The sequence below is a fragment of the Falco cherrug genome, chromosome 6, assembly GCF_023634085.1.
Source record: "Falco cherrug isolate bFalChe1 chromosome 6, bFalChe1.pri, whole genome shotgun sequence".
Lineage (NCBI taxonomy): Eukaryota > Metazoa > Chordata > Aves > Falconiformes > Falconidae > Falco > Falco cherrug.
In genome coordinates this window covers 288,122-301,387 of record NC_073702.1, presented here as the reverse complement: position 1 = coordinate 301,387, position 13,266 = coordinate 288,122, and the positions used below count along the sequence as shown (strand labels likewise).

Here is a 13,266-nt window from a genome sequence, read left to right as displayed (position 1 = left end):
TCCCACCATCTGCATCATAATTGGATCCATTACTATAGCAACTAAAGAGGGTTAACATAGCTTTTGTGCTGCATTGTTGTGGGTTTTTTTTTCTCTATGTTCAAAGACTGTATCACTCATTTCGCTCTCACTGTCTTCCTCCTAGGTCATGTTTAGCTGATTAATCAAATTTTTTCCAAGAGTCAATGCTCTTAAAATATTCTAAAGTACAGAATCCTTTATCCTTTAAGTACAGCTTACAAGAGTTATTGTTTGTAATGGGTTAACATTTGACACTATTTAAAAGCCCCGTTTACTTCAAGTTAACTGACTTGAAAGCTTGCAAGTTGCATACAACAGATGCTGTTTTCACTTGTGGAACATGAATCCCTTCAAAATTAATTGTCTTCTAGTTACAGGCATGGTTTTCAGATTGCCATTTTGCTTTTTATTAGTGGTGCATAAAGGACTTTTGGATCCAAAAAGAAACTTGGAAGGATATGGAGAAAGATGAAGCTCTGTAGAAACAGAGTAGATATGTACAGAGAACTTTGGCTACCCATGCATGCTATGATTTAGTTTATCTGCTGTGACTACTTTTATACATTGAGAACGACACTGACCAAATTAAAGGAAGCTAGGCTGTTATCTGCATCAGCAGTCTTTATTAGCGTCCCAAAACCTGGGAAAACAACATATTCTTCGACCAATATATCCAATGATAACGAAAAGCATTGGTACATTGTTTCTTGTTAACAAAAAGGTGTTACATTACTCTTACTCCTAGACCTAAGATGTTTTCCTGTTCTGTATTTTCTAGGTGAGCTTGGGCACCAAACATTTATAAATATCAGCAAAATGTTTTCCTCACTTTCACCATTCTGTGATGACTTGCTACAACCACCATTTATGATATTAGTTCACCTCACAGACAAAAAAGTGTAAGAGGAAGAACTCATCACCACAGGATTATAAGAAAAACAAAGTTGTCCAGTAACGATGCAGTATTTCTGTGGAAAACCTCTACTTACTATACAGAAATACAGCTAGAATACATTCTATGTACTGTGAAATATAAAGTAAAAATTCTTACATGTGGCTAAAATAACTTAGAGCCCAGTGCAGGCAAGTGAAATCTGATGGCTACCTCCCTTTTGTTATGCAGATGTAAGAACCACCAATGACATTTAAAGCCTACTTTTATTAAACGTTGCACTTACATCTGAATAGTCACAGTGAAAACTGGAGATGTTATTCTTTCAATCACAACTAGAATCAAGCATGAAGTGCTGTCTTCACCAAGATAACAGAAGGCATGCATGCAGGCGTACTAACCACCTTGCTCACACATTTCAAACATAGTGTGGTGACATAACAAACATTTCAGAAAAATTCTTAGCCAAAAATACCCAATCTCTACCCCATGCTTATTGCCCAGCTTATTTTATATGAAGTCTTAGAAAGAAAATGAATTTTCAGCCGAAACTGAACTGTTGAGGACATTACAAAGAGCTGAAAATAATCGATACAAAAAAAAAAAGCATTCCACCAGCTTTAACTGACACTAACCGAAAACTTATGCAGATGACAATCAGATACATAAGCAAAAAAGGGCAAATACTACGTATGTCAAATGTAACAAAAACATTATTTTACACACAGAATTTCGCTCATCTTTTTCATGATTTTAAGATACCTAAAGTCAGCATCTGCCAGTTACATTGTGAACTCATTCTACATGTCAAGATCATGCCAGAAGCAGGTATTACACTTCAGGAGAGGGCAACAGATGCTCTTTAATTCTGAGGCATCCTGTTGCCTTCAGTGCTGTTGTTCCTAGTGCAGTGGGATAAACAATAAAACATGTAAGATTTAAAAATAAGATCCAGGGAAATAAATATATGACTGCAATTCACACTTTACCTTCCTACAACGTTCAGGGGCAGGACAAATCTTTTGCGCATGTATATTATAAAACCAAGTTATTTATTTTATATAGAGATTACTGAGTTGTGTTATCTGACATCTGTGCCTGTACTGTTACCCATTTTGTGTAACACCTGATGGGAAAGTAGCAGCTCTGATATTCAGTTAATTAATTGATGCTATTGGAAGTTTTGCATCTTGAAACCTGAGGGACAGGGCATATTCACACCCAAAAGTGTCTGATTTAAAAAAAAAAATCATTACATGAAAAAAAGGAATTAATAGGAAGGAAAACAAACCTGGCTGCCACATTCTGTTGAAGTTGGGATCCCCCTGAAAATTATTATGGTTGTTTGTACCAGACTCTATTCCTGAAATATCCTGTCCATTTGGCATCATTCCTTGTTGTTCCACTACACTCTGTTGCCCTGAGGCTTCTCGCTGAGCAATCCATGCTTGAGCTAATGCAGCCCAGTCAATCTGGCCTAAAATAAACATAGGAAATTTAAAAGGTTAATATTCACATGTCAGAAGTTTAACACTGTTTCTCAATTACATGTCTCTTTGCTCAAGAGAAACAGCCAACGTTTACCTTCAGCAAGTACCATGAGCACCATTTAAACTCATTCACAGTGTACAGTAAACCAAACTGAAAGCAAATGTCAGTGTGCATACTTGCTGAAGTAGAGTTTCTCTGCATATGTTCAAAATGCCATAAGGCAGATTACTTTAGGTTCACATTAGCACTGAATGGGCGGTAGTAATACACTTTTCTCATAAGCGAACTAATTTTGGTATCAGCAAGAAATATATATATAGTCTTAAATTCATGAAGATTCAAGCGTAAGAAATACACAGAAACTACATTTTGGAATGTATAATCTTTGTATAACCCCTGATTTCTGGAATACTGTTTTATGTTACCAGTTCTCTCCCCCCATTTTTTCTTTACCAGCATTCCTACCAGTAAGTAAATAAATTGCACTCTCAAGACGAGGACACTAGTATGTCTTCTGCTTATTGCCAAGTCAGGCAATAAATTCTTCTAGTGAAGTTACAGAAGTTGAAGTGACAGAAAGCAATGTAAAATCAGTGTGCCTGATGACTCCGCCTGCATATTAAATACATGCCTCCACTCTCTTTATCCATTTCTGTATTTCTCTTGATACTTTTGTTGTCACCTCACTCTCAATTTACAGTATATTATGTCCTACTGTTTAAATATTTCATTTTTTGTGGTGGGGAAAAAAAATCCAAACAAGAGATCAGGATCACCATTGCTGCCATAAAACCCAAATATACTAATCTTCCAGTGAGAATTTTTCTGTGTATACATCTGCATTAGTACTTCTGCCACAAGGCACTGAATAAAAAGCTGATTTTCTCAAACAAATAAATGACTCAGCTTGGCTAAAGAACTGACAGGGATATAGATTCTGTAAAACCACATGAGGTCTAAATGTATCTAGTGATCTGTATGTCTGGTAAAATGTTGATAATTCGTCCAGGATAACTCAGGTTGCTTGCCTGTATTTTGCATATTAAATATTAACTATGTCAAAACACATCAATATATGTTTTCCATTCTTTCTAGCTGTTCAGAAAAGCATCGTAAATGTATTATCTTGAGAGCAGCTACAAAAAAAACCAACTGTCAGTCATGCTCTGTAACAAAGTTACAAAAATTCAAATGACAACAGATTAAAAAAAGAATCCACAAAGCTTTCTATATACTTACTTGGGTCTTGCTGGTGCTGAAATGACTGCATCCACTGCTGTTGGTTCAAAGGCCATTGCTGCCAAGGTTGTCCACCTTGATCCCACATCTTTTAAGTCTTTATATAGTCTATATTTCAACTAAAAATAATAGTTGTATGTTTAAATAGATGCCCATGAAATATCACATAACTGAAACTTACATAACTGCAGATATAGTTAAGCCTTGCAAAGCAAGCTGAAGCAATGCTGGCTTAATATTTTAAGCTGGAGGACATGGTTCATCCTTTAGAGTAATATCTGAAAATATTACTGTAAGATTTCAGAAGCCTAGTATGCTTTCTCTGTATTTTTGCAAGGAAATTAACTACAAAATGACGTTCAAGGAGAGATATCACAAGTTTCTAAGACAAGAACTCATCTGTCAATAAATACAATTTAAAGTAAGTAAAAATATAGAAGATATTACTTATATCCTTGACTTGTATTTTAGGGGAAAAATGTGTATTTTTCTATACAAGTGCCATGCAAGGCTGTGAAGCGAGACAAAGGAAAATCACTGAATGGTAAAACATTGTTAATGACTGCACTGGAGAACTGCACAGGTACAAGATGGTGTCCACATGCATTTTATGCACTGTAGAGGCTCATTGTAATTTCTAGGTAACATATGCCTTCAAATCTAAGAAAGAAAAAAGTATCTCCGCATAATTACACATTTACCACATGGTCCTTTAGAATTGCAAGAAACATTTTTTGGTGCCATGTTGTATATCCTCACAGAGCAGGCAGCAGCAGCCCTAGGACCTGACGGCACGGGAGCTCCACAGCCTGCTTTTACATGAAGCTCCAGGACCGGCTTTGCAAGAATTTGATGAGGCACAGCAGTCCACCAGGTAGGTATGCCTATAATGGCATACCGATTCCGGTCATTTGTACCTCCTGTGTACACCTAACCTGCTACAGACAGAGGAACAGAGAGCGGCCACCTACACTGTTCCAAACAGCTTATCTGAAGACAAAGCCTGGGCACAGTTTTGGGAACACTTCACTCCAGGAACTGTTCCCAAACACCATTATGGGTAAGACTGCACCGTGACTCCCTCTGTCCTACCCAGTCTGTTAACAACTTCTCAAGAGGCCTTCCACTCTCACTGGATACACCCTCACAGCACTCAACACATAACCCTTGATTTTATGCCATAAAAAAGTCACCCATGTAAGCTGTTTCAGACACCCCAAAAAAAAACAACACCAAACGAGAAAAATTCATTCCCTGAGGTCACAGGAGCAGCCCACAAGACCTAGTTGTGGCTCACAGCCAAGTGCAATACAGAACAGATGAACACAGCCTGTCCACTTCAGAGGAAGCTAGCTCCAAGCAGCCAGTGCCACTCGGGGGCTCAGCCAGCAACACAACCCTAACCATTCCGAGTAGGACGCATGCAGCCACACAGAGCTGGCTTTCAGTAGATGGAAGAGCAGCAATTACAGTGGATCCTGCTTGCAAAGGGATCTCCTGCTTAGTGCTTATACGTTCATACAAATAATTGCATGACTGCACAGGAAGAGAGCATCACACTACAAAAATGCACAACAAAAAATGCCGTACATAACATCATGCTGTGTTGGGTCACACAGAGATGAATGCAAGCTCATATTTTGAAAAATAAGATTTGCCAGAAGTATGCATCTGAAAAAATGTAGATCACCTTCATTTTGAGATTGAGACCACTTATATTCAAGCTAGTACAAAAATTACACATGCATGGCTTGGAAAAATTCAGTTGCAAAAGCTTGGGGGGGGGCTTTAAACAAGACCAGAGCAACTTTGGTAACAGGGGGGAGTATTGGACCAAACCTACTTTTCACTATTTTCACTATCTTTTCTTGCAAATTAAGGGGTGTGGTGTGGTGTGTGTGTGGTGTGTCCATTTCAATGATATCTTTATGATATCAAAACCTATAGTAACTGAAGTCAGTGAGCTTTTTTTTTTTACATTTTGATCTTTACCTAGAACATTAACTTTCTTATACCACTTCAGTCTGAGTGGCTAATAATGCACTTAATGCAACGTTTCACCTGGCCCTGCCATACCTAGCTCTCCAAGCATTCATATATAAATATTTCATACACTAAGCATGAAGAATTAACCTCACATACCATTTTCACCCTAAAGTAAGAAAAAGGGAACTGTTTCTTCCTAGCCTCCATTCATCTTTCCATACAGAATCCAAATTCTTTCAATTGTCAAACCTGTTTACATCTTAGAACAATATTGTTAACAACTGCAGTTCAAGTTAACCACTAGCCTTTAGAGTGCTGCACAGCCTCACAGTGCCACTCCGTTTCCAGCTGTCAAATCACACTAGCAATAATAAAAATATATTTCAGTAAAATATGGTAGCAATTTTTACCTAAATATATCATACCTTGGAAGAAGTTTGTGAAATTTCACTAAAATAAACTCAGCAAAAGATTTAGAAGATTGAATTGTTTCATCAATAATATAAGTGACACTTGGGCATATAACTGAATGCCCAAACCCCCAAATTTTCCAAGTTACAGAAATATCAATTTATCTTATGGAAGTGTAATAATATTAAGAGCACCTCTACAAAGTCAACTGAATTGGAACCTCCTACACACAGTTTTTACTTGATAGGATTAGATGAGATTTATTTTTACTGGACTGGCTATATCTCAGTCCTAAACTCTTGGACATTACAGATTTTTACATGTTTCAGCTCACACAATTATCTTATAAGAAACTTTTGTACCTGTTAAAATGCTTATCAATTATCTGTTTCTCACAGTTTCTGCACTGAAAAAGATGTTTAGTGTTCTAGACTTTTCTTTATTCTCAGGCCCTGATCCTCACTGTGGGCAAAGCGAAACATTAGTTCAGAGTGTAAGAAGGTCTAAGCTAACAAATGCCTCCAGATGTCCTCTGTATAACCTGCCCCCAACATAGCAACTACCTTACTATTTTACAAGATGTTCAAAGAAATAAATTCAACTCTTTTTGTAGGGGAGAGAAATTATTCTGCTGCTGTATCAATTGGTATATGAAAAAGTGAGCAAGGGACACAGAATTAAATTCACAGGCAGTCAATTTAAGCAGCAGCAGCATTCATTCCCCTCCTGGCTTCCCTTTCAGCAAGTTATCACGCCCTAGAACACCAAGGCCAAGTCTGCACTCCTAAGGGAAGTGGTGCCGAAGGACTCCACCATCTGCCCATTAGAGAGCAGCAGCAACCCAAGCCACCTAGCACTCCTCCAGACTGCTCCCAAGCATGTTTTGTGTGTCAGCACAAACCTGGCACCCAGTGGGCAGTTAGGACGTGGCCATTCTGGTTTGGAAGGTCAGAGACTTTCATTCACCGCCAGCTGGCTTCAGGGCCACAGTAAAAAACCCAGTCAGGTTTTCGTTGTTAGCATACATAGCTGCTTATCCATGACTCTGCAATATAATATGGCCTAGAGTCTTCAATTTTCTCCAGAGTGATTATTTCACCTTATTATTGCTATTTTGGGGAGAGAAATCAGCTGGGAAGTGCAAAGCAAGAGGTCAAAACATGGAGTTGATTTCTATTTTGATGCACAAAAGTATGACAAGACAGCAACAACTGCGTAAAACCTTGAAGAACCTCAACATTTTATTAACGCAATTTATGACATCCAGAGCAGACTGATTTAAAATCACTGCCATTTGAAACTGCTAACTTCAGTCTGTGAACTGTATTTGAAAGCTTTAAATTCTGTATTGCATTTGTACTTTCACTGTTTTCCTGAAGAAATGTTGATTTTCATAGGCTGGCGACTATAAAACATGCTGGATTTCAAGTACACAGATTTGTTACCAAATTCAGTGTAAAAACTTTACTAATCAGAAATATGTACTCCACAAATACTTAAACAACTACATCACTTCCTTCATGCAACCGTATATGCAAACACCCTTTTTTAATTATCATATGAAAAGTGGCCAAAACTATTTCTAATTTTCTATTTATTTCAACTCATCTTTGTTGTTGTGCGATTTTTTGGACAGAAACAGGAATGGGGTATGGAAGGAACAAAATTAGCACCTTAAAATGTTTATAAAACTAACCTCAAGATACACTGACTAAAAGAGAAGACCACATTTATTCAGATTCTTTTAGTATTGGAAACTAAATGATATATTTTAATATGCACTACTCAGAGCCAGTGCACACAAGAGGTAAGGCCTCTATCTATATGGTGACCTGAAACAGCAGGACATCATTACCTTCTGTGAAACAGACTTCCCTCCCCGCTTGGGTTTCCTGCACTTTTTCCAAGTCTTCACTAAATGGTATAAAGTAAACACAAAAAAGGTATTTGATATAAAATTTCACTTACTACAAGGAGGCTACATGCATTTAAAGGTGGTTTATTGTCTTCACAAATTGTTTTGCTAAGCACTGCAGTGCTTAATGGTTTCATCCACTTTTAAGTTTCAGAGGCAAACTTGCTTTAGCTCTTTAAGTTATATTCTGAAAGATAACTAAATAAATCTTATATACAGACACATGTATTAAATGTCATGCATGTAAGCTATTTGATGTTACTCTTCTTTACATAAAAGTAACATGACTTTGTGTATCACTTGTGATACTTTGCTGAGAAGAGTATGTAAGAACTTTTCAACAGAATCCCAATATTGTCCCATCAGACATCCTGACATTTTCCTTTGCTACTGATGCTATTTCAAAGATGCCAAAAATAGAAACAGAGGAAAGTCTCACAATAATGAACAAACCAGATGTGAGTTACCAAAATCACACTTTTGAACCTCAGTCCCATAAACTAGAAAGGGCACAAACTACTTCTAAAAGAACTCACAAAACACAATGAAGAAAATGTACCCTGCTGTTAGTAATTTTAAATTCATTGCAAGGGATTCACCCCCAATACTGGGGGGGGGGACTGAACCCAACACCAACAAACAATGCCTCTCCCCCACCAAATCAGTAACTTTAAAAAGCTTGAAACAGCTGAAATGTCTTGTACTAATATATGTGATGAGAAGCAAACATTATTTTCCTGAGACACATCAAGTAGTAATAATGGAAAAAAGAGAATCAAAGTCCTCTCCCACCTAATTAAAATCTGCATTGCCAAAACTAACTTAGGATGCTGCCACATTTATTATAAACAAGTTTTAATTTCTTACAAAGTGCCCAAATCAGCATCACCTCAAAGAAAGAGGCTTCACCTAACACAATAGACAGCTCTAAGCCTACCTCCCGCTAGTGACACAAGGCCAAATACACAACAGAGCATCCAAACCGCAGTGAAACAAGCTTTATTCTCCACTGAAGGGTGGGTGGGGAAGGAAGATGAACACTAGCTACAATCTACTAAATTCATGCATTAGCAAGACACTAACAGAAGGAGTATATCAACTGAGAAGACACTAAGACACTCTGGTTCTGATGTCACCTGTGCATACAAGAGGTTTTGAAAAGCAGAGAGATTCAAAGAACAGATCCATTTTACAGGTACCTGCCTGCAAAGGAGAATGCAGATACTACCATCCCTTACGACGATGGGTTAAGGTTCTTTTACTTAGCTATTCTGCTCCCCAATTTAACTGGACATAGCCTTTCTGCTTTCTCTCTCTAGCAAAAACAAATAAACAAAAGAACATTTATTGGTGCTTCAAGAGCTGTTCACTGATGTCAGATCACAGAACAGGAACCTGAATCTATTAAAAATCTGTTTACCAGTGAAGAAACAGAAGCCAATTCAGGATTCTTTTTGTTTTGTACTGAAATACAATCACATGAGGGAAACTGCCCATCAATTCACATTTAATTCCAGTTACATGTACTTAGATTATAAAAAGTTACTGTGGCATTTCAAAATTTTGCTATTTTTAAGAGCAAATATGTTCTGAAATATGTTCTGTTGTGTATTTAAAAAACTAAAAGATACTCCTATTCAAAGGCTGGACCTACTGAACTTTATTCAAAGACAGGATATGCTGAAGTTTTATTGTAGCAAGTTACTGGTACTAAAATGTGTCGCCTTTGAGAGGACTGCTGGTGAAAGCTCCCCTGCTGTCAATAAAAGCTGACATAGTGGCACAGATAGGACTTACCTTGTTTCCCAGCAGACAGCAACCTCTGACAGCCAACAGCACTCAAAAAAATTTAAAGCTGGTGTCAAACTCTCTACTATACTTCAGTATTTACCCAAAAAAATACTAGGTTAAGACAGAGAAAGAACAGATATTTTAAAAGGCACCTTTCCACTCCTGAACTGTGATGTGCATCTCAGCTACAGATTATATCTCAGTGTTAACCTCTTCTTTTAGGAAAAAAAGGTATTTCTTTCAACCTTCCTATCTGCAAAATAAGATACCTTCCAATACAGTTGTATGATGTGTCCAGACACACCACACGTGGTGAAAAGGATACAAATAGAAGCTACTTACCAGTAACCAGAGCTTTGAATGATAATTCATACGCTCACCTTTAAAAAACGCCCCCTAGTACTCCCTACAAAACATAGTTACCTTGAAGCAAATTACAGACCTTCACACCAACAGGAGTGCCACTGTCAAGTAGAGCATGGCTTCCTGATGATTTCCCAATGGCACACTACTTGGTGAAGGCCCCCGTACTTAGTTGTCCACCGATGTAAAAGATGGATCCATTTTTTTATACAAGGCCACCAAAAGAACTTGAGCTCTAGCAGACTCGGTCAGATTCCTCAGACAACTCCAACTCAGCAGTTTCATAGCATAAGCTCATAAAATCTGTTATCCAGTTCAACAGCGCTTGTGCAGAGGTAACTATGCTCACACTTCTCAACAATGGAGAGGAGCAGTCTCAGGCAGTGAGGCTCAGCCCTATCAATGTCAAAAGACAAAGCCCACTTGTCACTCTGGAGATGCTATCCCCTTTACATACCTTATGACACTGGCTGCAGCAGAACTGAAAAATACCAAGAAATTTCCCCTGGAAAGATAAGCAAAATCTGCCCCTAAATAAAATAGAGCTAAGAGATAATCTGAATTGCTCCAAATCATGCTGATGGCCCAAAGACAAGAAGCACTGAGACTTAGGAAACTAGCTCAGCTACAGAAAAGCATGAGGAAGACAACTACCCACCATCCCTAGTTGGCCAGACGAGTACATCTAGCAGACTCTTTCTTGCTCCTTCCAAGAACCTTCCACCACTGCAACAATATGCTTCTGCCCAGTATGAATGTCACACAACATCCAAACTATGCAAAATACCTTACAGATCAACAGCTTTTGCAGAAGAAAAGATCTGGAGATTCTGAATGGCTTGTCCCAGGAAATTCATGGAAGTGAAATAACTTGGCCATGAAAAACAAGCATTCTTTGGAAGATGAAATTAAATAGGGTTATTTGTTAGAAGCAAGATTACCTCAACTCCAAGAAATCAGAAGACAGCCTAAGACTCGGGCTGTCGCTAAGGAGGAAAGTAAAAGGCGTCTTCTGCTGTGTCAAGCTGAACAGATCAAGGTTAGGACCTCCTACATCTGACATCATCATTTGACCAGATCTCCAGCTCACAATCTAGCAGTCTGGTTTACTCAACCTTGTAGACAGGTAGACTAGACAGGTGATTCTGGAGCCTAGAGAACCAGAGCCAATAAACAAGTGCTTTCTGATGCAGAACAGAGGCTGATGCATCACCTTTCTGATGTTACTCATCATCCCTGAACAGCAGGTCCATATGTTACATGAGATGGCCCAACAAGTTCTACTTGCAATCTGAGCTCTAATACACAGCTGCAGAAGTTCTTACGGCAACCAAAGATTTTGTTTTGCAGGCCTTCCAAACAGGCATTGCATTTTAGCAGAGAAGTATCCACTATCTAAATAAGCAAAGCTGAAATCGCAGGACATCATGCATACTTTCAGAACCCCTACACAGCCAGTCTTTGGGCCCCAGTGTTTAAAGACAACACACTCTTTTTAATACTCCATTCATAGATCAGATATCTAGGTAAAAAAACAGATGTTCCATCTCTTCTAAGATAACCTGCCATTGCAGCCATGACTTCTTGACTATCTTTAGGTCTACAGAGCAGCTGGAGGGAAGGACTCCAAGAGGTAGGGAGTCCTCGTTTGTAATAAACTGCAAATACTGCTTTTGAAACAAACTAATATTAAGTAATCAGTGTCACTAGCCAGGCAATCTTTTGGCATGAGGTCAAGACAACACAAGCAGCAAAGGTACATCAGTCTCTGTTTGATGCTCTTTGTGGAATTCCTGGGCTGCAGGGAGTCATCCACGTCACACCTTGAGAAGGATCTCAAAAGCACCACATAATCTGTGGGCAGAGCTTCTCTGTCCCATATAGGTTTAGGCTATGGAGGTGGACCTAAAGGAAAATAGAGATGTTTCAGAAGCAGAGGTCCTTGAAAAGAACAGCCTGATCTCCTGATCTTTTGTGCAAGCACCTTGTTTTAATGTAAGGTTTTTTCCTTTCATTCAAGGTAGCTGATATTGACTCCATGAAGTTTTAGCACACTGACTTAAGGCTTACGGTGAATTCCCATGATGAATTTTGTGAAACCATTCAGTTGCAAATAGCATTAATCTAACCATACATTCACAACAACTGGAGCAAAAGCAGTTGTTAGAAAGACAGGAATCAGACCAATGCCACCAAGAGTTCAAGCTCAACAGTGTTGAGAGCCGTTTCCTCCCATGCCTTCCTCCCACTATGCTATTGCTTCATCAGGGTCATGGTAGCATAGACCTCACTGATGAGGCTGGAAGGACTGGGGGATAAAACCCCTAGGGATACAACCCCAACAGTTCACAGGTTTCTCCCAAGGAATTACACAGCGCAGCTCACCCATGGTATTGCTGACATCTAACTGAGCTGGAGTCCAAAGTCAATAAAGGACACACTGTGTAAACTCCAAGAGTATCTATCTCAATGTACTCCAAACCGTAAGGAAATGTAAACTGAGCACTTCTTCCATGACTGCGTCACTGGAATAAGGAATACTTTACTGTAAGAATCTGTACACAACAGGTGTGACTGAAAGGAAACATGCAAAGGAAAAATGGCCTTGCACACCCAAAGGACCTCTTCCACCAAGAAGAAAAATTTAATGCAGGAAGAGTACCACAAGAATCATCAGTTGGTGGTGTTAATGTAGGAGACCCAGGTAAGTCAGAACACCTCTGCAACTGAAAAGATTTGGGAGTATGGAAAAGCACTGCAATCTATGCACCCATGTAGGAACAAATGCTAGAAGTCACTACATAAGTGCTGCAGACACACATTCACTCAGTCAGAACAAATGTATACCATTACTCAAACTAAAACATACCAGCTTTCACTTTATTGGAGAAAAAAAAAATTAGGACTGTATTATACTCTGCTGCTGGTTAGAAAATGAAACATTTATCGGGTGAGCCAAGTTTGCAAAAAATCAGTAAAAACAGTTAAAGTAACTATCTTGACTGCTACTGTCTTTTACCCATCCCACTTTTAGTTGGCAAAACACTTCTTTCTATGCATCACTTGAGACATCACCCTAAGCTGGTACAGATATTTAATGCCCAGATACCATGCATCTGTTCTCTTCCCAAGAACCAGAAGCTACACCAATGTGCCT

General features: G+C 38.7%; 1 protein-coding gene across 2 annotated transcripts in view; it reads right to left on the bottom strand.

Moving 5' to 3' along the window:
• Positions 1-13,266, bottom strand: part of PNISR (PNN interacting serine and arginine rich protein) — a 28,487-nt gene that overhangs the window by 11,771 nt on the left and 3,450 nt on the right. For both annotated transcript variants that reach the window (XM_055714962.1, XM_055714963.1), the window contains exons 2-3: positions 3,644-3,762; positions 2,205-2,390 (exon numbers count right to left, since the gene is read on the bottom strand). In XM_055714962.1, the coding sequence (XP_055570937.1) occupies positions 2,205-2,390; positions 3,644-3,731 (274 nt within the window). In that variant the 5' untranslated portion in view covers positions 3,732-3,762. The remainder of the gene's footprint in view (positions 1-2,204; positions 2,391-3,643; positions 3,763-13,266) is intronic.